The 26,230-nt window shown below is 33.1% G+C and overlaps 2 protein-coding genes and 1 non-coding gene across 4 annotated transcripts; 1 reads left to right on the top strand and 2 right to left on the bottom strand.

Annotated features, from left to right (window-relative positions):
- Nucleotides 1–178: 178 nt before the first annotated feature.
- LOC126778841 (glucose-6-phosphate exchanger SLC37A2) lies at nt 179–17,849 on the top strand. 2 transcript variants are annotated; one of them, XM_050502544.1, is made up of 14 exons: nt 179–641; nt 4,247–4,416; nt 5,517–5,597; nt 6,137–6,270; nt 6,770–6,902; nt 7,228–7,376; nt 7,828–7,893; nt 9,759–9,803; nt 13,110–13,299; nt 14,480–14,628; nt 14,992–15,115; nt 15,320–15,397; nt 16,516–16,624; nt 16,911–17,849. In XM_050502544.1, exons 1-14 carry the CDS (start codon nt 514–516, stop codon nt 16,984–16,986), a joined length of 1,632 nt encoding a protein of 543 aa, XP_050358501.1. In that variant the 5' UTR covers nt 179–513; the 3' UTR covers nt 16,987–17,849. The 2 variants fall into 2 exon arrangements, with proteins under 2 accessions (XP_050358501.1, XP_050358502.1); XM_050502545.1 differs by lacking the exon at nt 9,759–9,803.
- On the bottom strand, nt 15,712–15,783 carry Trnae-uuc (transfer RNA glutamic acid (anticodon UUC)). The gene has a single exon. It is a non-coding gene; the product is annotated as a tRNA-Glu (tRNA).
- Nucleotides 17,850–23,327: 5,478 nt separating the features above from the next.
- On the bottom strand, nt 23,328–26,003 carry LOC126778943 (gamma-secretase subunit pen-2). Its single transcript, XM_050502697.1, has 3 exons — nt 25,841–26,003; nt 24,728–24,832; nt 23,328–24,293 (listed from the first exon to the last, which is right to left on the bottom strand). The coding sequence occupies exons 1-3, from the start codon at nt 25,899–25,901 to the stop codon at nt 24,154–24,156; spliced, it is 306 nt and encodes a 101-aa protein (XP_050358654.1). The 5' UTR covers nt 25,902–26,003; the 3' UTR covers nt 23,328–24,153.
- Between the last annotated feature and the right edge of the window lie 227 nt (nt 26,004–26,230).

The raw sequence follows: 26,230 nt of genomic DNA on the forward strand, positions 1-26,230 counted from the left end.
GCTTAAGTACAAATGGTGATGCTTTGATAGTAAATTGAAATAATAATTAACAATTCTGTCGTGTCTAAAAGCAATTAATTTTAAGATAAAATAAGTTTGTACAAAGTAATGATAAGTAAATATCATTACATCAGTGTTGTAAAACAAAAAAACGGAACGCGATGTTGATAGGTGACATTGAAGTTTGACATTTTGATATTAGGACGTGTCGAAAGTGCGACCGCCTCCAAACTTAGTTCACGCAAAAAATACGAAAATTATTTACTCTTTACATATAATAAAATTCGAAAAAGTTAAAAGCGTACGCTATCCACGTAGTAAAGCTATTTTTGATAAAAATAAATAGCATATTACTTAGAATATGGATATATCACTTGCATTTAGAAGTTCGCTTGTTAACAAAGAAAGAATTTTATAAACAATCACTTTGTATTAGATCGTTGTGCATGTGAGTGTGAATTGAAACAAATTTAAGATAAGGAAATATTTCAATTGAATATATTCAAAGCATTTATGAGAGGATATTGCTTGAAATTTTTTAAAATGAGCGGTGTAAACAGGGATGCTCCTATCGGTGTCCAATGTTTACAAAAATTAAATTCCTGGCTGTGTCCTCGATTTCAAATTAATAAATTACGATGGTAAGTTGTTTGTTTTTAGATATTTATTTAAAAGGTCAACTTATTATATTTACTAATAATTTAACTTAGAACATGTGTGTATTTAAATCAAGTGTTTAAATATTCATAATAAATAAATAAATTACAAAGTTAAGAATTCTAACAGTAACAGTTTCTTCATGCTAACAAGTCAGGTCTTACTAGAGGCCATATCTAAGGTCAAATATTTATGATTATCAAATATACTCTTAAAAGAAAAATATAAATTAATAAGGAAGTGATTATTTACTAATCAAAGAATATAATATATTGTTCCTATTATTGCTTTAAATAATTCTGGCATGTACTAATATGTATTTATTTAAATTATAGTTTAACTTTGTTTAATAGTACTACATTTATTGGTTATTTTTGTACCCAACATCAATAAAGATGAGAGCCAATGCAATTTCAAGTACTATAACAACTTAAATCCAAATATAAGTTTATACTTATTACAATTCCAATATCTATTGCCTTTTTCAACCAAATGAGTTAAGATAAACAAGTTTAGTATTCAATAGATATAATTGTTGAAATTTTCAACAATCCACTATATATATTATGGATTAGTAAAAATTGGGGCTTTTAATGTTGGCGATGTTATTATTGGAACTTTACTAAAATTAGTGTGGATATTTGTGGTATAAAGTATTTAAGTATTATGAATAAATATGTATACATCAAGAACAGTTTATAGTGCATATTATAGCAGAGATATAGACCAAAAGGCATGGAATACATAATGTATGGCTTGCTTATCATTATTCCTCTATTTGAATATACTATAAATAAACAAATTAACTTTTGATAACGATTAAAACTACTCAACACATTTATAAGTAGAAATTTCGTGTGCATACAAGTTAAATAAATTAGAATACAACAAAGAATATACCATGTTTATGTAAAGAGATGTATTATTCAGTTAATTACATGCTTTATACTGTTATGTTTTTTTGAATAATATCTTTACTTGAATGGTTCTGAATAGGCTATATATACAATTGAGTATGCGACTGCCTCGTTAGTTTAGTGGCTAAATACGACCCGGAAATCCTGGGTTCATTACCAGGTCGGTCCAATAAAATGTTATTGAGTTTTTCTGTCCAAAATTCTCAGTAGCAGCTTGGAGTCTAGAAGTTGGAAGTGTGTGTATAATCCCGTGTTTCCGAAAGCTAGTAATTCAACAATAACAAACATAAGAATATCAGCAAGTAATACAACAAACATATGAATTATATATTCATAAATTTTTATCATTAGCAATTAAGATTATAAATATTAAAGATATCTGTATTTAAGTATATGTCAAATAGTTTAACTTTACCATAATTTGACTAAATATCAATTCTAAGAATTGATATTTGATAATAATTTTATCAAAGTGTTTATAAATGTTATATTGATAAGCATCTATTGGTATTTAATATTTCTTTTAGTTATTTATAAACTATAATAATAATTTTCGTTTGACTATTGTCTTTTCGAATGTGCATATAGCTATAATAATAATGTCCTCCAGACCGATTTCGGCCACGGCGGCCAATCTCAAGGTATAGCCAACTGCGCAACACATATTATAGTGCACAAGTGTGTGCACAAACACAGGTGCACTCTCTATTCCCCCACTGTCATAATCCGATGGGATGGCAAGCCGACCTAAAAGAGTTCAGGTCCAGGTGCAGGGCAACAGCTTTACGTGCTTTCAGAGACATGGGAATGTACACATTTCCAGCTTCCAGACTCCGGGCTGCTACTGAGATTCTTCGAGAGAAAACCCAATAACTTTTTATTGGCCCGACATGGAGTTTGAACCTATGATCTCATGATCTGCGGCCTTATATCTACCACTAAACCAACGAAGCAGCTAACCTCTCTTTAGACTTGCAGCCATGGCCGATTTCGGTCAGAGGGCATCATCATATAGACGATCAAAAAGTCTTGGAATTCTTTGATTTTCATTAAGGATATATAAATGTAATTATATTATATGATTGATGTTAGAGAGTAGTTACTGAATTTCTGGTCTGTTTTATTTTTAATTTTTTTTGTCTTCGTTTTTACTATCCGTACCGAAATAGAATTTATCAAAGATTTGCGAGCTTCATCCTCCCTTGCCAAATCCAGGCACTATTTCTGACAGACTGTCTATATCGCAGTCGTATCGAAACGTAATCGTTATTAGTTAGTATAATTCGTCCTGGTTCTGCATAGCGATACACCCAAAACATTTTGTTATATACCTTTATCATCGTAAACATTGACATATGCTGAACTATCGTTTATTTATATATTTCTATTATATTTATATAGTAACTAATGCTCATCCATTACTATACATTTAAGTTGGTTTTGTAAGAATTACATAACGTAATAATTAAATATTAACTGACGTAATTTTTTTTTTTTAAATCCTGTGTCTCACTGTTTGGCTAAAGAATCATCTTTTGAGGACAAGGTTTGGTGCTTATTCCACCACGCTATTTTTCATCGTTACCAAGCATGTTATATATGACTAGTGTGATACAGTATACGAACAAAGAAACATTATATTTTATATACATATATGTATATGAGTAATTCATTATTTGATTATTTATTTATCGGTTAGTCGGTACTATCGCATTGTTTATAATTGCTATGTTTGGTTTGTCTATTGATTAAATAACTATTATGTATTTTTGATGTGAAACATATATTGGTGCCTCGGGAGTAACACAGACGTATGCCGCGACGGTAAACGGCATGACGCTATCTTATGACGTCATACACTCTCCGCTGCCTACTCTCTCGTGTGCTTGATCTTTATCGCCAAACTTCGTTGCTATATATTATTAAAATAATAACTATATTTACATTGAAACTACGGTTTTTATTTATTTGATTATAATATATTATTTTCCTTAATATTCCACATCTGCCAGGCGTCTCATAATGGTCAAATTTATCATATTAATTTTTTTCCCGTTATAAGTCTTTATTGAACAACAACACGTTTTTATGAGTAAGAAAACTATTGAAAATAATTTAAACGAATTTGTAAATCGATTTTTTTCCTGTTATAACTCCTTATTGAACAACATTGTTTTATGAGTAAGACTACTGCAAATGATTTAAACGAATTTGTAAATACGAAGTTACTGACTTGGAGAATGGTCATCAGGTCGATATTTTGTATACAGGCTACTCTAAAGCTTCTACTTCGTAGATTTCTAAAAGCCGCTAAATATTTGGATGGTTGATTTCTTACGAGATCGAAGTCAAGCGGTTTCAATGAAGGCATATTCTTTATTTGTTTATGTTATCAGGTGTTTCTCAAGGATCTCGTTTCGAACCTCTTCTTTTTAATTTATTTGTGAATAAAATTAATTTGATATTCGAACATTCTGAAATCTTACTATATGCTGACATGGAAATTGAACTGATCCCTCATACGTCGTCATACGTTGTGTCAGATCAGGTGTTAGGTTACCTATGTCCTTAACAAACATACAACTAAAAAAAAGCAAACAAATTATCTTTTAATTAGGTATATATATATATTGCTTATATATTAAACAATGTCAATTATTTTTTATTTTCAGGTATCAAGCAAGCGTCCTCATCCTAACATACTTCACGTATATGACATATCATTTGACGAGGAAACCGATATCCGTAGTGAAGAGTGTCCTCCATCAAAACTGCAGTGCGTTGACACCTCCGCCGGATGTTAGACCGGGTGACGAGCAATGGTGTAACTGGCCTCCGTTTAGTAAGTATATAATTATTATAGTCAATGTCGCATATTTAACGAGCCGGTTGGCGTCTTGGTGGATGCTTGCCTTTTACGCCGAAGGTTGTGGGTTCAATTCCCACCCAGGACAGATATCTGTGTGCATGAACATATGTTTGTCCTGAGTCTGGGTGTAATTATCTATAAAAGTATGTATTTACAAAAGAAAAATAGTATATGTAGTATATCAGTTGTCTGGTTGCCATAGTACAAGCTCTGTACAAGCTTAATTTAGGATCAGATGGCCGTGTGTTAAAAATGTCCCAGGATATTATTATTATATTACTATCAGATATCGGGCTTGTGTACTGCGTTGAGAGTTGATTTTGTTTTCACAAAACCGATCTACTGGTGATTATTAAGTGGGTCACTCTAAAAAAATTCGAAGAAAAATTTTATTTTCGTTTCTTACACAAGCTTCTATAATTAAATAACTTTCTTGAAAGCCAGTTTAGGAAATTTATATAAACTTTAATTGTTAGTATGTGGTCAAATATTGCATTTTTTTTATATAAATGTAGCTAGGCTAACTGGCAATTAAGCCACTTTATGGTAAGTGGTCACTGCCGCCTTTTGATAGACATTGGCAGTGTATGAAATATTATTTATTTAATGTTTTGGACCTATGTTGATAGGTCCCTTGTGCCTTAACATAACGTCGTACTTAACAGACGGGTTGTACCTTCGGATTGTGAGAGCAAGGGCATATAGAGTGCACCTGAGTGAGTCTACAAACCAGATAAATATGGCGGTGGCTTATCTGCGATTTGCATACGCGCGGAAACTTTACACTCGAAAGCAATCAATTAATTGCCAAAAGAAGTTGCATATTTCGTGCCGCCGACAAAGCATCCCAACTAGTAACGAGATGTGATGAAGCCGATAAAATAGCCGCTTACCTGAGTCGGCGGGCTTGGAGTGTATAGTGTCTCTTGAAAATGGCTACCGTTTTTAAATATAGTCTGGAAGATATCATTAAAAAAATATTAAGACTATTCACACTGATCATAGGCAATGTTATTCAAAAGGCCCTTCAGACATAGTAACTTAATATAAAGCTAACATTAGTGTTGTTTCAGACACAAATGATGCTAACACTCTACTTGGTACCCTGGACTCGGCCTTCCTTTTCTCATACGCTGGCGCCATGTTTGTTTCTGGTAAGTTTATGTATATAAATATGTATTTATATGTTGTGGGTTTACCATTCTAAATATTATGTATCAAATATAATAAGCTATATATATAAGCCGAGATGGCCCAGTGGTTAGAACGCGTGAATCTTAACCGATGATCGTGGGTTCAAACCCGCAAGCACCACTGAATTTTCATGTGCTTAATTTGAGTTTATAATTCATCTCATGCTTGACGGTAAAGGAAAACATCGTGAGGAAACCTGCATGTATCTTATACTCTCCCTTCAGTGTCGTTATATAGAGTTTACACTGTATTTACAATTTAAAAAAAAACATGAATACAAAAATTCTTTCACCGAAGGTTGTCTTTGAGAGATCGCTATAAGCGATAAGACCGAATTTGTTAACCATTTTTTTTTTTGAGTGTTTCCTATTTCTTTTATCTTATTTATATGTTGTGCAACAAGTATTAAATAAATAAATGAATCACAAGAGGAAGATAAATCATTACAATTATGAAAAGAAATAAACTAGTATTTTAATAAACTTTGTCTACTTCTTAGGTATGATCGCGGAGCGAGTGGATCTCAGATATTTTCTCTCACTGGGGATGTTGGTGTCTGCGATATTCTGTTACTTGTTCGGTTTAGGTAGAACCCTAGATATACACGATATATCGTTCTATCTTATTGTACAGGTAAGATATTTGAAAAATATCCTGCTTCCTGCTTCCCCCTTCCTTCTTAAGTCCACGCGAGCTGATTCTCGATGTCACCGCCTAACTGTGACATCAATTCCATCGCGAACAAAGAAATTTGGCAACTCCTTTCTTTGTCGCACTTCCAAAAAATGGAATTCCTTACCAGCTCACGTGTTCCCCTCCTCTTACAACCCGGGTAACGAGGCGTGAAAAGGCATCTTGCGGGTCGGCAAGGCGAAGGCGGCTAGTGCAGAACGTTTTTCCCGTCTGTACTGGCCGTCGTCGCGTTTGGACTCTACTACCACTTACCATCAGGTGGAGTAGAGTCATTTGCCCTCCCGGCAAATATAAAAAAAAAAAAAACTAGCTGTTTTTTTTTAAACTATTATTTTCCTTACTGATATGCATTATTTGGCGTTTAATTGTTTTATGGGTAGCCTTCTGACACGTATTATTCTTAAAAAGTGTATTTTATCATGTAATTTTGTACCTTCAGGCTGGTGCCGGTATAGCTCAAACCACAGGATGGCCTGGAACCGTGGCCATTGTTGGCAAATGGTTTGGCAACGCCAAAAAGGGACTCATTTTCGGATTGTGGAATTCCCATACTTCCCTCGGAAACATTTTGGGTATTAACTCATTGGAATTTATTTGCATCAATTGCATAAATAATTGAACATAAAAATACAAAAACACACGTGTGTTCTCACACCGTTAACTTAAGTTATTTATTTATAGTTCTACATATTCTTTGTCTATTTTTATCTACCAATTTTGTGTAATTTTTTTTCTATTGTAACTTAATTTATTTAGGCTAAGAATAAATAATGTAAATCCAAAATATCATCCAACATATCATAGCTGTAAATTTTATACATTAAAAATAAATGCTTTGATTATTTGTCTGTATTGGTTATAAAAACGTAGTCAGTCACTATGAATCTCTTTTTTTAGGTACAATAATGGCAGCAGAATATGTCGAAAGTGATTGGTCACTATCGTTCGTGTATCCAGCGCTAGTGATGGGCGTTGTAGCGTTCTTAGTGTTCCTATTTCTAGTGCCAGAACCAAGGAACGTAGGTCTTTCGACTGATAGACAATCTGTAAGTATGTTTTCACTTGTATCATTAACGTATATGAGAAATAATTTGAGACTTAATAATGTTCCTTGTGGAACTCCGTATTCTTTTGACTATTTTAGTTATTGAATGTAGCATCACGCTACACAAATATTACTGATTTTTTATATTATATATCTATAATGTATATGGACGAGCGGACGAGCTATAGGCCACCTGATGATAAGTGGTCACCAACGCCCGTAGACATGGGCATTGTAAGAAATGTTAACCATTCCTAACATCGCCAATGCGCCTCCAACCTCGGGAACTAAGATGTTATATCCCTTGTGTCTGTAATCACACAGGCTCACTCACCGTCTGTTTTGCGGTAGAATATCTGATGAGTGGGTGGTACCTACCCAGACGAGCTTGCAAAAAGCCTTACCACCAGTAATTTTAGTGTTTAATGTCTATGGTATTTTTACATTTCCAGCCAAGCCGAACCTCACACAGATCAGACGATGAAGATGAAGCCACGCAAGTAATTGTCGGTGATCAGGTATTATTCATACATTTCTAACAATAATAATATAATATTAGTGTATATAGTACAGTCTGTTGTCATTTATAAGGCATTTTGCAATGGTTTATGACCGGAGTGGTATTTAGTGATCTTTGAATTTTGAAATTAAATAAATATATATATAAATTAAAATTGTAATAGAATTTGTCGAAACTGAACTAGTTGATAGTTTCCCAAGATCCAATAAATTAGCTCATTGGTTGTTTTGATTAAAAATCAAGAACATGTTTCCGTTTCTCACGTTAATAGTCTTAGTGAAACTGCGAAGCGCAGCTACTTATATTATATAATATAATCTCCGAAAAGCGCTGTATATTCTGATACAAGTATTATGTATATTGATTTATTTTTTGAGGCAAAAGGTAAAAATATAACGTTGAAAATATTTTATAAATGTATTTCATAAGATTCTAATCCATTTTCCTGTCACAATCTATTTATCCAGATAAAAAAAGGTCAAACAATATACAGGGCGATTGGTGAATTACCATCAATATTTAAGGACGTGATATTTGACGATCATATATGACAAAAAAAAATACATATAACATAAATATTGATAAACTTCTAAGTAAAGTTAACCAAAAATTATGTAATTAATTACGCATCGCGTGGACACCCTAGCTGTGCTGTCGACACAAAACAGGTATGTAGGTACATTTAGTTATCACGCGGTAGTATACCTACGTCCAAACGCCGTCACGTGTTAACAGGGTAGCAGGCTATCTTTGATAAACAAGCATGATCTAATCCTTCTTACTTTAATTCTGGCTTCGGACAGGCAAAAATATCAAGATATTTCACTCGTTTAAGCAACAAATTTGTTGACTAGGTAAATGATGTGAACTCGGGACAAAAATTAATATGAACTGTTTATCTATCTTGGTATTTCCGGCGTATTTAAAAATGGAATCATACTTATTTACAACGATTGTCAATCATGAAACTACTTATTTACCTACATAACTACACTAACTTTATTCGTGGCTCGTAATCGTTGGCACTGAGTTCTTGAACATGTCGAAAATGATACGGGTGTAGCCCTTTTTTGTGAAGTAGATTCCACACAGTCCACCGAGATACCCTTAGAGAACCTTACGGCGGCGCTCGTCCGACTAATTGGCCGCGCGGCAGGTGTTGCGGGGGGCGAGCGGACAGTACAACACCGCGCCGCACGCGCCGCCGGCTTGTGTCACACTTCATTTATTTAAATTTATGTAAATTTGGTCAAAAATTAAGTACCTATTTTTTTACATAATTCGAATGAGAATCATGTACCGAGTATCCTTAAATATTAATAGTAATTCACCAGTTACCCTGTATATTATATCAACATACATATATTTGTATCATATTCCATTATATCCATTCATCATATACGTATATAAGAGGAGTAAACAAGTAAGCAACTTCGACTTTGATTTGACTATAGATTGGTCTAGATTTAAAATTATCTATGGTATTTATTATGGATGCGTGAAAAATTAAATTTTGACCGTCGGTGAAGTCCCTATTGAAACTTTAGAAGTAAATTTAGAATTGTTATAAGTAGTTAAGTGGGATAGTTTTGTATTATAAATAAATATTTATTAATTAAGAACTTTTGTTATGCATAATATAGCAGAGCTATCTATATCTAAGTTTTTTTTAATCTGTACTCCTTCTGTCATTGGAAAATATTATAGAAAACTAACTGATTGCACATATCATTTCAATCACGTTTTTAGTTATATTTATGTTTTCACTAACATAACTAATTCACAATAAATCACACTTACCTTACAAATTTACCAAAGGTAAGTTTCACCATCCACCATCATTAAATAACAGCATGATTGCAGGCGGCGAGCTTGAGACCGTCTCGACACTCAGCTAATACATCACCGGTAAGCTAGAACTAATATTTTAACCTTATATCCTTATTAATATTATAAATGTAAAGGTGAGTTCGTTTGTCTTTCACGTCTCAACTACTGAACTGATTATCGTGAAATTTTGCACACACGTAGTCAGGTTCACAGAAAAAGATATAGAGTACCTAACATCTGATTGGTCACGTTCGTTCCATGATGATGAAATCTTAGTTCATTTATTATCTATATGAGTATTTATTTACAAAAGAAAAGTAGTATATGTAGTATATCAGTTGTCTGGTTTTCATAGTGAAAGCTCTCCTTAGTTTGGGATCAGATGGCCGTGAATAATGTCCCTGGATATTATTATTTTTATTAAGTTTTTAAGTGATCTAGTCACTAGATAAATTACGTAAGCTAAACCGGAGCACCACAGAACTTTTATGTGCTTAATTTGTGATTATAATTCATCTCGTGCTTGACGGTGAAGGAAAACATCGGAAACATTGAAATTCAGCCACATGCGTATTCTACCAACCCGCATTGAAGCAGCGTAGTGGAATATGCTTCAAACCTTCTCCTCAAAAAAGCATAAAACTAAAACTTTTCGCAAACCCTTGACTAAAGATTTGCTTATTTTTAATGAAACTTCTAGCGTTATACCATGGTACCGCCAATTTAACTCTGCTCAACAAATTTGGACGATCAATACCTCCATTTACAATACTGTGCAAAAAACATAAATCCATTATTTCTCTACGATCAGATAGTGAAAGAGCTTTATATAACTTTAGCTTATCTTTGTAACGCTCATTGTGTTTGAAAACATTGTGTTTGTAAGCCAGATGACGTAAAAAAATTTTTTATTTTTTATTTTTTCTATCTTTATGTAATTGATAGTGAGGACTCCATGCGACCGAACAATATTCAAGTCTGCTTCTTATTTATTTTAAAGCTCTTAAAATAAATCCTAATAATTTGAATGATTTTTTAATTATATTATCTACATGGGATATAAAACTTAATTTCAACACTCCACTATGTCATTCACAAAAATATCAAATAATATTGGCCCAAGAGTAGAACCCTGTGGTACTCCTGAAGTCACAGTAAATGTGTGCGACTGGTAGCCTCCGATAACCAAGTTCATTTTACGGCCCATCAAGTATGATTCAAACCATCTTATAAGGTTACCATCGATACCGTAGCCGCTAAGTTTTTTCAGCAAAATGTAATGATCCACAGCGTCAAACGCTTTGGCCAAATCAGTATAAATGCAGTCTATTTGTTGCAGTGTGCAGTAGAGTCTATTTGTTCTGAATTGTCCATTGCCATTGATAAATCATCAACAATTACAGTCAAATTTGATATGGTGGAACGTTTTTTAAAAAAGCCATGTTGATTTTCTATCATTACTGGCTTCATGTGCCATGTAATTACCGGACAAATCAAAGATTTAAACACTTGAAAAAACTGTCAATATACATATTGGCCGATAATTTTTAATGTCTTTTATATCGCCGCTTTTGAAAATAGGAACTGCTCTTGCATTTTTCCATATACTTGGATATTTGCCACCACTTTAGATGTCCAAAATATAACACTTAATATTTCTTATTCCATTTACCCCCTACTCGAACAATTGTTCGAATTTTTCCCCAAAATCCGAACAAATGGCACAAAAAACTATATCATTTGAAAGAGCACAGCTTTACAATTCATTACCAAAAAACCGTTATAAATGAAAATTCAATTAATGTATTCAAAAAGGTTAAAGAGTTATTTACTGATACAAAATGTAGACATGAGTTATGGTATAGTACTTTACATGTAATGGTATTTCCTAAGTTTAAGTGGACTGTTCTTTTTTAGGAAACATATGTCTTAAATATTAAATGTATTTATTTATGGCTCTTGTAAAAATAACAACAAGAAATATAATGACTGACAATAACGAAAATAATATTAACGAGTGTTTGTTGTTTTAGTAATTCTTTTATTTTCTTCACTGTTTGCTTAACGTTTTGAATATTTATTATTTATTGTGTATTAAATTGCATGTTTACTGCTATATATCAATTAGTTTTAAGTGATAACTTAATAGGTTTAATTATAAGTTAATTAATCTTACTGGTGGTAGGGCTTTGTACAAGCTCGTCTGGGTAGGTACCACTTACTCATCGGATGTTCTACCGTAAAACAGCAGTACTTGGTATTGTTGTGTTCCGGTTAAAAGGGTTCGTGAGCCAGTGTAATTACATGCTCAAGGGACATAACGTCTCAGTTCCAAAGGTTGGTGGCGCATTGGCGATGTAAGCGATGGTTACATCGCTGGCGCATTGGCGATGTAAGCGATGGTTAGCATTTCTTACAATGCCAATGTCTATGGGCATTGGTGATCATTCAGTTGGCCCATATGCTCGTCCGCATCATCCTATGTAGGATAATGATACTATACCAGGAACTATCATATTTCAACTCGGTAGAATACTTTTTGAGCAAACAAACTTTTATTACTATTTGAGCAAATAAAACACTTATTTTCTATACAATTGTTCCGTTCGCAATACCGTTTTTTAATTACAAAAGAAAATTACAATAACTGCTTATTTAAAAATATGACAAGCAGCCAGCTTGCACGTTCCCCGTATGTCATTCCGTGCCCTTCCGTCATCGCCGTACGAAAGCCTCCTTACTTTAGATCTTCGCAGCTATCGCTTACGGCTCACCTCGAAGTCGCGCGCAACAAATATATATATATATATCCTACTAGACAAACATTACATAACGATTATTTTATAATTTAAATTTCGAAACATATTTGGGAGCCGTTTTAAAAGCATTATACATTGTCCGAAAACGGAATCACTATGTGTGATCCGGAAATAGAAGTTTCAAGTTACGTCACAATTTCTGGTAAATTCCTTTTGGTTTTCGAACAATTACATAACATTATCAATCACATATAACGGCATTGGAAGGCATTGTCTGTCACCTTTTTACCACAGAACTGCGAGGCATCGTAAAGTTCTGCACCCGAACGTAGTTGACGTATTTAAGACACGTACGAAACGATTTGCTTCCTCGTTTCTGATACGCACTGCTAAGGTCTGGAATACCTTCCAGACCTCCGGTTTCCCCACCACCTACAATATGGGTACTTTCAAGTCGAGATTGAATAGGCATCTTCTAGGCAAGCGCGCTCCACCTTAGACTCTATCTTCACTTTCCATCGGGTGTGATAACAGTCAAGTGCTCTATATTTAAAAAAATAATAATAAGGACGTTAGTTGAAATAAAAACAAATAAACGATTTTTTTATAAATATATCGATTCCAGTATCAACAAGATGATCCAACAGAAGAGACAGCTCTACTATCACGGCGGTCGACTCGCTCTCAAGGCGCTGTCTCGCTCACTCGCGCGCTGGCTATACCCGGAGTGATTGAATTCTCCCTCTCGCTCTTCTTCGCGAAGCTGGTCAGCTATACGTTCCTCTATTGGCTGCCTTTGTACATTAAATCATCGAGTAAGTAAATTGTATTTATCAATAATATTTAGTTATTTGTATATATATTTATAAAAAAGAAATTTCATGTGCTTAATTTGTGATAATAATTCATCTCGTGCTTTACGGTGAAGGAAAACATCGTGAAGAATCCTGCATGTGTCTAATTACACTGAAATTCTGCCGCATGTGTATTCCACCAAACCGCATTGGAGCAGCGTGGTGGAATAAGCTCCAAAACCTTCTCAAAAAGGGAGAAGAGGCCTTAGTCCAGAAGGGACATTCACAGGCTGTTACTGTACTGTATATATATATATATATATTTAAAATATATATATATATATATATATATATATATATATATATATATATATATATATATATATATATATATATATATATATATATATATATAATAGGTAGATGGATTATTCCTTACATTGCCTATGCGCCACCAGCCTTGGGAACTCTCATATTATGTCCCTTAGAAGTTACAATCTCACTCAAACCGGAACACAACAATACTATGTTTTGTTGTTTTGCAGTACAATATCTAAGATTATAAAGCACGCCAGTTTTTTTTTTATATAGAATATGAAGGCGGACGAGCATGTGGGCCACCTAATTACTAAGTGGTCACCAACGCCCATAAACATTGGCGTTGTAGGAAATGTTAACCATCGTTTACATCACCAATGTGCCACCAACCTTGTGAACTAAGATGTTATGTCCCTTGTGCCTGTAATTACACTGGCTCACTCACCCTTCAAACCGGAACACAACAATACCAAGTAATGCTGTTTTGCGGTAGAATATCTGATGAGTGGGTGGTACCTACCCAGACGAGCTTGCACAAAGCTCTAGAAAAATTTAATTTCACAAAAGCACCTCAAAAGTTACACGTGAGCTCAAATAAAATAATTGTATTTTCTTTTCTTTATTCATTTATCCTAATATTATAAACGAAGTGAGTTTGTTTGTTTGTTACGCTTTCACGTCTTAACTACTCAATCGACCATCATGAAGGTTACCATACATACAAGTTGTCAGTGGTACAGAAAAGGACATAGGATACCGACACCTGCTCCTTAGGATATTTTCTTCTCGAGATAAGGGAAACAAAACAAACTTGAATCTTAGAACTATCGTTTGGTGTTTAAAAACATCAGGGAATACTCCTAATTGGCTCCTTGTCTTCCAGCGACGCTGACTCCGAAACAGTCGGGTGAGCTAAGCACGTCGTTCGACGTGGGCGGAGTGATGGGCGCGGCTCTGGCGGGGCTGCTGGCGGACTGCGTGGGCGCGCCCGCGCTCGTCTGCGCCGCTTTTTACGCGCTCGCCGCGCCCGCTGTGAGACTTATATTATATACGTATGGGAATAACCTGAACCTTCTGAAGATACCTGGCTCCCTTGGGAGGAATCTGGGTTATGTCATTCTTATCCATTAAAACCTGTACGTTTTTCGTGTGGTGCTCGGAGCGCATTCGGCAAAACTCCAAACCAATTCAATGGATGTTATAAGAGCCAGTTAAAATATTTTTGTTAAGTGCATCTAGCCTTTAGCATAACAAACTTTATGATAGTGGGATAACTGGAAGGTATCCCAGCACAGCATTCTCTAGAACCAATACGGTCGTGAATGTCTAAATTTTTTCCCCCCAAAAAATGGGATAATTAGGCAGTTGAGTTTTAATCGTGACGTATCGTTCCAGCTTCTGGCGTACCAGTCGTGGGGGGCCAGCTCATACGTGCTGAACGTGGCGCTGCTGGTGGTGGCGGGCGTGCTCGTCAACGGCCCCTATGCGCTCATCACCACCGCTGTCAGCGCGGAACTCGGTATCTACCATGTTTTACAAGCTTTTTATTCAAACTGTTGGTATGTGTGTATCCTGTCTAACATTCCAAGAATATTAGTCAATATATGAACATGACAGATTTTTCAATAAAAAACCATTAGATAATTCTACGATCCGTAAGCGAAACGAATCGTTATTTGTATAATAGGTTTAATTGTATTATATGTAAAATAATACGCTTCAGGCACGCACAGTAGTCTTGCCGGCGACGCACAGGCGCTCGCAACGGTCACCGCCATCATCGACGGCACCGGCAGCATTGGTGAGTAACAAACAATATTAGGGCCACGTGCCAGCCATGAATGTGTGCTTTGAAGGGTGAGTGTAACAGATTTAACGTCTTAGTTCCTATGGTTGATAGCGTTGATGGTCTGATGAGTATATGTAGTTACCGTTCACCATCAAGAGGCCCGTTTACGCTTCTCTCTTCTAGCTACAAATTTATATATAAACGTATTTCTGTATATATTTTGAACAACAACAAAAAAAAAAACCTAAAACAATAATATAAATGAAAAAAATAATAAAATATGAAAAAAGAAGTTTATAAATATAAAATTAAGAAAAAAAAATGATTTCCCGTACCGGGAATCGAACCCGAGCCTCCTGGGTGAAAGCCAGGTATCCTAGCCACTAGACCATACGGGAGTTGAATGAAATGCTAAAATAGTAGAATACTAAATAAATTGTAGGCGAAGTAATCTTGAACGACCTAGATGAAAGTTATTTTTAAAGTAAAATGTAACAAAAAAAAATGTTGGAATTATTAACGTACAAAAATATATATGGCACATGAGACGGTAACCGTGTATCTTTATGTATGGTTTAGGAAATTTTGTCGGTATTTTTTTTTTTTTTTTTTAATTAAACCGACTTGGGCCTGACTCTTTCGGACACATACTTTTTGAATAATTATGGAAATTAATTAAACAATTATTATTTTACAATTATAATTAATATATTATACTTTTTCGATTAAGATGTGCCGTGTGTCGGTGGGTGTTTTCTGTTAGGCATTACAAAAAAAAAGCCTAAAATTTATTAATATAATATAGAAATTGTAGAAAATAATTAAAATTGTTTATAATATGATAAAATGTTTTTGATAGAAATGTATTAAAAAATTAATACATTTATTTCAATATTAAACTTTATATGGTAATTTAAGAAGATTGGTTAATATAATATTTTTATTATTAGTTTAAATTTTTCGACAAATATTATAAGATCTTTTTTCAAAATATTTCTTAAATTTTCTGGGGTAGAGCATAATTTTTCTGAAGCATTTTTAATTACTGACATATAAAAAAAACAGTACCTATATAACGCACTTTTTCTGCTTAATTTTTCTTGACTATACATTTATATTAAAAACTCCAGGCGCGGCAGTGGGTCCGATGGTGGCTGGCATCGTGTCTGGCGGCAGTTGGTCTGCGGTGTTTTACATGCTGATCGCGTGTGACCTCATGGCGCTGATGCTGCTCGTGAGGTACCGAGGGCTTCGTCATCACCGTAGCATGCTCAAATTTACAATAATATATTAATTACTATATAGTAGTATTATATATTATGAATATTTATTATCTGTGCATCTATCTGCTCATCAATTGTTTATTATTGTTATTGCCAGCTGAAAGCCAGTGCTGTATTTCAACTCAATCTATCACTAGCTTCTTCTGCCTCACATTATATGTGTAAATTGTAAATTTTTTTTAATTATTTAGTCTGTGTCAATGAAGTATTTCAATAAATAATTGATGTTTTTGTATTTTCAGGATAGCCAAAATTGAAATTGTCAAGATATGGCAGGAGAGAAGACTATCTTCACCAAGATCAGTTCGTATTGAATAGTAATCAGTATTACTAAGTGATAGCCCAATTTTAAATATGGCCTATGGAGTGTTGAGGTAGGAAGTTTGTCATACAGGGGAAAACTGTCAACCGAACAGAATATGAGCTTTCCATACATTACAACATCGCTAATGTAGCTATATGGTCTGATATTAATATTTTTGTGTTTTTAAATTGAGATTTATAAATTTTATTAACCGAGTCATTTCATTTACACATTATCTAAAATTATTTAATTAAATCCGTTTTAATCTAACGAGTATTAACGTACCTTCAAATTACATGCATCCAGCTGTGACACTTAAATTTTCATATATGTTAAGGGAGTCTTTTTTATTATACATAAATATCGACCTTACCTCTACACTCCAAAGTTCCTCCGCTGAGAGAATGAGTCCCTGTGGGCTGTCAATTGATCACGCCTCGAGTGACACTCTAATAATAAAGTCTACATAACCTTGTAATTGCGTTGGATTATATATAATATTGTGTTTTCTTATTTAGTAACGATAATAATTTTTATCGTAAACTAGTTTTAGATTCGAACACGAGTTTTGTTCAAGTGTTACGTACTGACAACGCGTATATAAAATTTCATAATGATCATTTAAGAGGTTAAGTCTTGAAAACGTAACAATCTTACTTTCTCATTTATAACATTAGTAAGTTCTTCACTTTAAACTTGCATCAAGTCGCATCCTCCATGATCACATACCTGTCGGGAACATTTTCTTAGCGGCGGTTTATTAATGATAGTATTTTACCATTTTTATATATCATGTCGAAAAACTATGTGATATTTTAGTAAACAAATTAAAAGAATGAAAGTCGATTTGACTTTAAAATAAAGTTAAGTGTAAATATTAGTGTTGTTTGTAATGTTTCTATTTATTCGACAACTGCCCTCTTTTGACAAGCTTTTATTTTCATTATTAAAAAAAAATAACTGACAGCATTGGATAATCTGTATTTTGACAGCATTTTAAAATGTATTCAAGTGTGGTTAAGATGGTAAACAAAATATAGTCGTCTAGAAATGAAAACCAATAAATAAGTATTAAGTACAATAAAAAAAAAGTCTTTTTCTTGTTATTATAATAATATATAGCAACGTATGAAAGTAATATACAGTATACGCGCCACACACTCAAGAGAGTATGGAGCGGCGACGAACGGTGATGACGTCATAAGATAGGGTATTGCCGTTTATCACGGCATACGAGATGTTTCAGATTAAAAACAAATATTGCTCTGTCAAGAATGTCATTTTAGCAAAACTGTTACATACCTGCACTTATAAGTATGTGTGGGGCTAATCTTACATTTCGACCATATCTAGACAACCGTTTGATCTAAAAATTTTGTGTATTTTTGATGCTGATGAGAATACAATATAATTATTCTAATTTAACGTACTTTGTTCGAAATTCCCGCTAAATAAAAGCTTGTATTGTAAGAATTTTGATATAAAGAATTAAAGGTATTTGTTTCTTAATAATTAAAAAAAAAACTGTTTTCGTCATAATCTTGGTAATCTGTATTGTTTGTAGATTTATATTTATATTAAATTTCTATATCGACTGTGTGTGACATTTCAAACAATTGTTTTATTTCTACATTTATGCATTGTTGACGGAGCCGGGGTTTTTCTAGTAAAAGGGGAATCCCCTGGACTCTGACTATACAACTTTGTTTGTTTTTTTTTATTAATAAAAATCATAGCAGAGTTCAAACCTTCTTAATACAAACTACCTGGAATTCAATAATATGCAGATTTTCACTCAAAGTTTTCTTCAACACTAAGCAAAAGGTGCATCAATATCTTGTCTACCACATATATACATATATATATATGTCGCAGAATCAAAGATAAGACGCCATAATTTAAGTACAACGCCATCTATAAGCGGTGCTCGGAAACGTCAAGTAGTACGTTATGAGTTGTTAATGGTTTGACATCGGATACTTGAGGTTTGTTGAACGTTCTCGGGCGAGGGACTTGCGAAAGGGACTCCAGGCCAACGGTCATCTTCTTGTATCGAACTTACTGCGATTCCAACCACTATAATCGGCGTGGTTAATTGTTTTTATTTTGTGATTATCGATTGTATGCGAACAAATAAACAACAGTTGTACGAGACTGAACTATTACTTTGCGCCTACAACATGTCTGATGACGGCTCTGACAACGAATTGCCCCACGTGATCGATACCACGCCGTCATATATATATTGTAACTTCATAATATATTTATTGTATGTTTTTTATTGATGTATGTATGTGTAAAAAAAATGTAACTATTTAACTTTAATTATAAAATCACCATATCATCTGTAAATCTTCAAACTCTTGCATTTCTTTTATTTCTAACATTGAAATGGGCTAAAGCCGTAGAGTGAAGAGGCAATAAAAATGTGGCCTGTGTCCGACACGGGTTGTCTGACAGAAGTGAATCATCGAGATATTGAAAAAAATATAATTAAAGAAAGCTAATAAATACATATGGAGTAAAATAAATGGATTTGTTTGAAATTCGCATTTTGATTTAAGGAGGGAGGGGGCGTTATGTGTGAGGTTTACTACTCCTTTTGTACCACTTGCCCCTTCGGATATCCATTGAGTTTTGGATTCAACTTGATAGAAATAAAACAAAAAATATTTTATAATTCCACATATACTCGACTAACTTATCATTTAATCAAAAATCTAATTTTCTACATGATTGTAATTGTCTTTGTAAAAGAATATTTTATAAAATAACAGTAAATAACATAAAACAAAATGTAACAAAACTGTTGAAAATATGAACGTGTTCCGAACTTATTGACGATAAACCTCTTTAGCGTCTTATTATTTAAACTTCCCCTAGCCTAGCTCTGTAAAACGAAAATTTAATCCTAGTTTTCATTAAAAATAATCAACCAGCAAGACTGTTGTAATGCTGTTTTATTCAACATAAAAATTGTTGATTTTGCATATTCATGGCCTGGGATAATTGTTGTCATTCTGGTATGGATCGATCAGCAATGCCATTTAACTTCCTCGAAAAGTAGGCTGCTGACAGAGCTAACTGTTAAGCGAGCTCTTAAAGCTTGGTGATTAATTTCAGAAGAGCTATCGATATTGTTCCTCTGCAAGTTGTTGTGTGATATAAGATACTAAAGTCCGATTGTCTGACTGTATACGAGCTGAAGAGATATGAGCATTTTTTAATGTTTTGGTGGTGATGGAATGCTACGCACACTGCATACATTTTCTTCAGATTTGCATGCCATGTTTTTTGACTGGCTTTCTTAGTTGACATGTATTTGTTGCGGTAAGCTCCCCAGCCCGCATTTGCTGCATCGGCTGTCAAGAAATATGTCACTCTTCTTTTGTGTAATGCTGTTAAACTGTTTTTCACTATTTCTAACCACCGATGCAGATCTCGAAGTATTTCCAAAGAAATTACATTATTTTTTCCGTTTGCACTTCTGAAAGCTTCTCAAAGATTTGCATTTGTCGGCACCTGAAGCGACCCTGGAAATAATAAAATTTGCGAAATTTAGGAGCCCTAGGAGGCTTTAACCCTTCGTATGCCGCATCACGAAAGAGAAAGAACATACCTATGAAAGAGATAGATTTTTTCTGTCTCTTTCATAGGTCGCACGCTATGATTTGTTATAACCGGGCGTAAACTTTATTTTGACAATATTATCGAAAGTTTTTGTATACTCTTTTTTATCACTAGCTTTCATATCCAGATTATTTAAAATATTTGTTGAATAAAAGTCTCAGTGTTTTACTCATTTATTATGATTGTTTTTACTTTTTTACAACACAATTTTAATTACGTTAATTGTATTAGATTTAACACAAAGTGAAAATACCATAGAACCACAATTTAGATTTTACGAATATGGTTAATGACGTAAAAAAATATTGTATGGAATTATGTTATCGCTGACTGTAAGATTTTTTAGGATTATTCTCGACTGTGAACTTATAATTGGTAAAAATTGTTCTATATATATAAAACAATACTTCGTTTAACTCTTGTATTTAAATCGTGCATTGGCTCCATTGAACATGTACTATATCCGCCCACTTTGGCATAAAAGTTTAAGAACTTCCTTAAAGCTGAAATAGTATTTTTTATTACATATGTAAACGCAAAATATTGACAAGAATAAGGTAACGTCATCGGATAAGGTACTTGTATATACAGCAGCCTCGTCAAAAATTGTCCTCAAAGCTCTGCTAAATTATCTTAATTAAGAGCAAAGTTGCTAATCTTTAATTTGATTTAGCAGAAAGTGAATCCAGTTCATGGCGAAAAATAAAATATTGTATGTATAATTACATTATAACTTAAAGGGTCTATCAATGATTATAAATATTAAATAATTATTTTTTATCGGTTAAAAAAAACACGAAGTGACCCATGATTTTATTAAATACTTTAGTTTATTGAGACCAAAGCTGGAAGATTGATTGAATTTAGTCATAATCTAGGGCTGACATCAGAGTGTTTTTGTTACATATATTATAAAGAAAGGTTTTGGCGCTTTAAATTGTCTTTATATTCCAATGTTCATCATTGTGACTGCGCTCTCCAAATTAAAATTTATACTGTTCGCTATCGTAACTTCATAGCAATCCTGAAGTCGAGATTCGAGAGGAATCTCTTGCTTACCAACCAAATTCATCGGTATGATGAAAATCTTTTCCATTATGCTTTTATCCCACGTTGCAAAAAATATTTCGAATGTCTGTACTCTTTAGTATTTGTATAAAATTGGGTAAATAAGTTTTCTTTTTACCATAAAATGTTAAAAATGTATCTGTCCATATAAGGTGTTCTCAGTCTGATATGTTTATATTTTATTCATTTTCTTGTATATGAAACATTGCAGTTATAAAATGAGTTCACAAATAGTAGGAGCCGAACACAACCTGAAACTGACACCTGAATCTTATTGATACAAAAATGTTTTAAAAAAGATTGATGAATACCTACGTATGAAATTAATTTAATATGATAACTGTATTTAAATAATTAAAATATAAATTATAATTATTATAATTGACTGATAAGTTTAAAAAAATAATAATATTAGTTTTATTTAGGGTAAACTAAAATCTTTGCGGAAGAAATACAAAAAGCTATTTTATAAATAGAATATACAAATACTACGCTTACCCGAGAACCTTTGTTAACATGAATAAAATCACTTTATTGTTGTTAATTATATTCGAAAAACATTTTGCAATTTACGAAATTTTCACAAATATGGCTGCGAACATACAAAAAAATGATGTTGGCGCGCGAATTTGCGACGTGAATTTCGTCGTCGCTGATTGGTCGAAATGGTAATCTAATAAAAAAGAGAGAGGGAGACGAATATATATCAACTACTATGGATAAAAAAGAGCTAGGTATTTGTTTCTCTAGTGTAGTGTAAAACAAAAAAATTTGAACTGTGAGATAACGTTCGAGCGCATATATGCGCTCCGGCATACGAAGGATTAAACTTCTCTCCGAGAGTAGCATTTCTATTGAATGGTGTTTTTCAACCTGGTTAGGCAATATAAGATTGCAAGGAGGATTGCGTTTAAAATTCGCATTTCGAATTTGGGGTTGATAAGGGTTGTTTTCCCCTTTCAAACGACACCGCCCTCACCCCGCGGAGACGCGTATTTATTTATATGAGTTTAAAGTGTATAGAACTGTATGCGGCGAATGATGCGATTATGAGTTAAATAAGTAGAAATATAATTAACCTGATTTATGAATGAATCGACTCATGGGTCCAGGTGACTTATCTGACGTTTCCTTAGCTTATTAGGCGGAGGAGATGCTATGCCCACCTCTTCCTTCGAGGAAGACGATGAGCAACACACATTATAGCTATTAAACACTAATAACATGGTTATAAATTTACTTTGCTACAGGTTTTAAACAAAAAATTTGCCCGAGAACCGTTTTATAAAGTAAGTATAAAGTTTTCGCAGCAAAATCCACAAACGCAATGAAGAATGAAGTGTCAGTTGTCAACGCGCTTGTCAGGTAAACCGTAAACCAGTGCTGCCAACCTCTGAGCATTTCCTCCCTTGGTCATGAGTTGAAATAAATAGAAAATATTTCAATTCATATTGCTGTGCCTATATATGTTCTACATTGAATAGAAAATTTTGTATATCGATTGAATAGCTACACAATAAGACTTACTATAGTAATAATTTTAAAATTTCCTAGGACAGCATCTTGTAAATCAACAATGTGAAAATGATAGGAACAGCATTATAAGTTTTATAAAATAATACATATATTGTACATAATGTGCAAATAAAACACTAGATGTATGTTAATGGTTTTATTTTTATAGCCTTATATACAATTTGCTTACTCACTAAAAATAAATAAATATTTTTTTTTATTCACAATACATTTATAAACTGATAGAATACATTTATAGATTGATAGTTAACGAAGGAATGTGCAAATGAAAAGGTCATGGCTTCTAATTCGGAGACAATGTATAATTTTGAAAGCATTTAAAGTGATGTTTACAGTTAATGGTGGTTAAGAAAGTGCGGTGCATTTTTACATAATCAAATTTCATATGCGCACCTTTTAAATTAACAATGTACTCATTATTTTGTTATTTGTTCAGTTATTTGAGTAGTATTTGTATGTTATTTGTATTTAAAATAGTCTATAAGTGCAGCTTGGTAGGGGCGCTGATATTAAGAAGTTTTAGAGCTAAATCCAATTGCTACATTATTGATGAATATGAAAAATAATAATCTTATATGAGTGAATAACATACATATATGTTAAACGAGATATATTTATAAGATAATGTGTAACAAGAAATTAAGCACATTCAAATTTAATTGAGCTGGTTATGGGTTTAAATCTGTTGTCTTTTGTTTAATATCTACATGTTGTAACTACTGGGCCATCTCAGCTCTTTAATTTACAAACCAGAATTATAAGAATCCACCTCATATAGAAGTATTTACTTGTATCAACTAACTATACCAAATAGCAAGCAACTATGACTCCCCCTGCACTAAAAAGTATTCAAAAATTAAAATTAAATGTGTTAAATAGTCTCCAAATCTTGGTTCACAAATCATTTTACACTAATTAAATTGTGATAGATTATATTTATAAGTTCACTAAGCACGTCCTAGAGGCACTATAAAAGATAGAGCATCACCCGTGGCACCCCAGGATACACGCTGCACCTGGAACGCAACTGCCCATGACACTAATGCCACCGCCCAAGTCAACGCACCTGCACCGCTCATTATCACATCTGTAATTATATAAAATACATGCAAAAATATTTCAACTGACCCTAACTTTACTTAAACCAAACCATAGATTTTCATATTCCATGCAATTTTTGATAAATCTGCTGCATTATACACTACAAAAAGTTTTTGACAGATCATTGATTTCGATCTCTCTCATTTTATTCATTTGCCATTTGACCCACTAAACAATTTTTATGAAAGGCCATATATATTTATTTATACTACGACACTTACCTTCTTATATATACTTTAATTTTAATTCCAAAATTTCAATAACAATGCAAATTAATAATTAATATCATTAATCATGATCTCAGTCAATTATATCATCAAAGTCATTTATTTGTCTTTACTTCTGAGATTAAAATAAGTTATAGATGGGTCTAGCCTTAGCGCAGATAATACAAAAATAATGTCATTACAGTTAACATACATTTTTTTATTTGCTTCTGTTCATCAAATGGTGGTTTAATAAACGCCTCCTTGAAAAACCAGATCGAGTTCACCGCCCACACAAATGGCAGCAGCACAAATCCAACTGCAAAGTACAAAGACATTATTAATTTATTTTATCGGTGGTAGGGCTTTGTGCAAGCTCATTTGGGTAGGTACCACCCACTCATCAGATTTTCTACTGCAAAACAGCAGTACTTGATATTGTTGTGTTTCCGTTTAAGGGGTGTGAGTGAGCCGTTGTAATTACAGGCACAACGGACATAAAATCTTAGTTCCCAAAGTTGGTGATGCATTGGCTATGTAAGCGATGGTTGACATTTCTTAAAATGCCAATGTTTAAGGGTGTTGGCGACCACTTACCATCAGGTGGCCCATATGCTCGTCTGCCTCCCTATTCTATAAAATATTCTATAAAAGAGACGTGTAATAATTTTATAATAATTAATAATTATTATAAAATTATTAAACATAACAGCCTTTCTTCTAGGAGACTAATCTGTTGTGTAGAAGATATTATGTTTGTGTTAATACAACCAGAATAATATTAGTAATTATATTATTTATTGTAAAAACTGTCATCTTCTAAACTCTGAGTTATGGTCCTTTACAGAATTTCTTGACAGAAAAACTGAATAACTCTTTTATTGGTCCGACCTGGATTGTAACCCTCGTTGGGATCTGCCGCTTTATAAGATAGCTACGAAAGAGGCAATTAGCAAGAATAAATATTGAAGTATGAAACTAACTACAAAACTGGTTGTTTGCAATAAATAAACAATGAAATGTTAGCAAACGAATGGAAGGTATTTTCTTTTGTTAATTTCATAAGAATTTGAATTTTTTGGGCCTATACACTGGCTAACTCAGCCCTTAAAATTTAAATAACTGATATGACCGACCTACGACTCAGATGAAACGACGCAAAGCCTCAAAGTATTATAAAAAACAACTTTGTAATTATGCTTAAATTTATAAAAAGCACATCATAAGTATTCCATTTTATATTATTTTTAACTAGTACCATTTTCACCACCCATTGTGTAGGACTATTAAAACTATACGATAAATAATGAATAAATAAAAATCTTACCTTTAAAGTACCATCTACACAGTTGAAGCTTTTTAGTATTACTCATTCTGTTCAAATCCATTTTATTTTAAAGTTTTTAATGATGTTGTGTATACGAAGTAATAAATTTGTTATTTTCATTTACTGTCAGAAACACAAAAAGTCAAGAACTTAGAAGGCGGACGTTTACGGTTTGTCATTTGTGATTATACCAGTGTTGCAAGCTTTTTTGTTTAATATTTGCGATAAACTTGACTGTTTACACCACAAGAAAATATTAAAGTCAGAATAGATATCGTAATTGAAATGCACTACATTTGTCCTTTAATCTAATGGTGGAAAAATAAAAGTATAATATATTCTATTATTTAATTTATTTCAAGATTTTATTATTAGATAAAGTTATTTAAT

The sequence above is a fragment of the Nymphalis io genome, chromosome 27 (genome assembly GCF_905147045.1).
Source record: "Nymphalis io chromosome 27, ilAglIoxx1.1, whole genome shotgun sequence".
Lineage (NCBI taxonomy): Eukaryota > Metazoa > Arthropoda > Insecta > Lepidoptera > Nymphalidae > Nymphalis > Nymphalis io.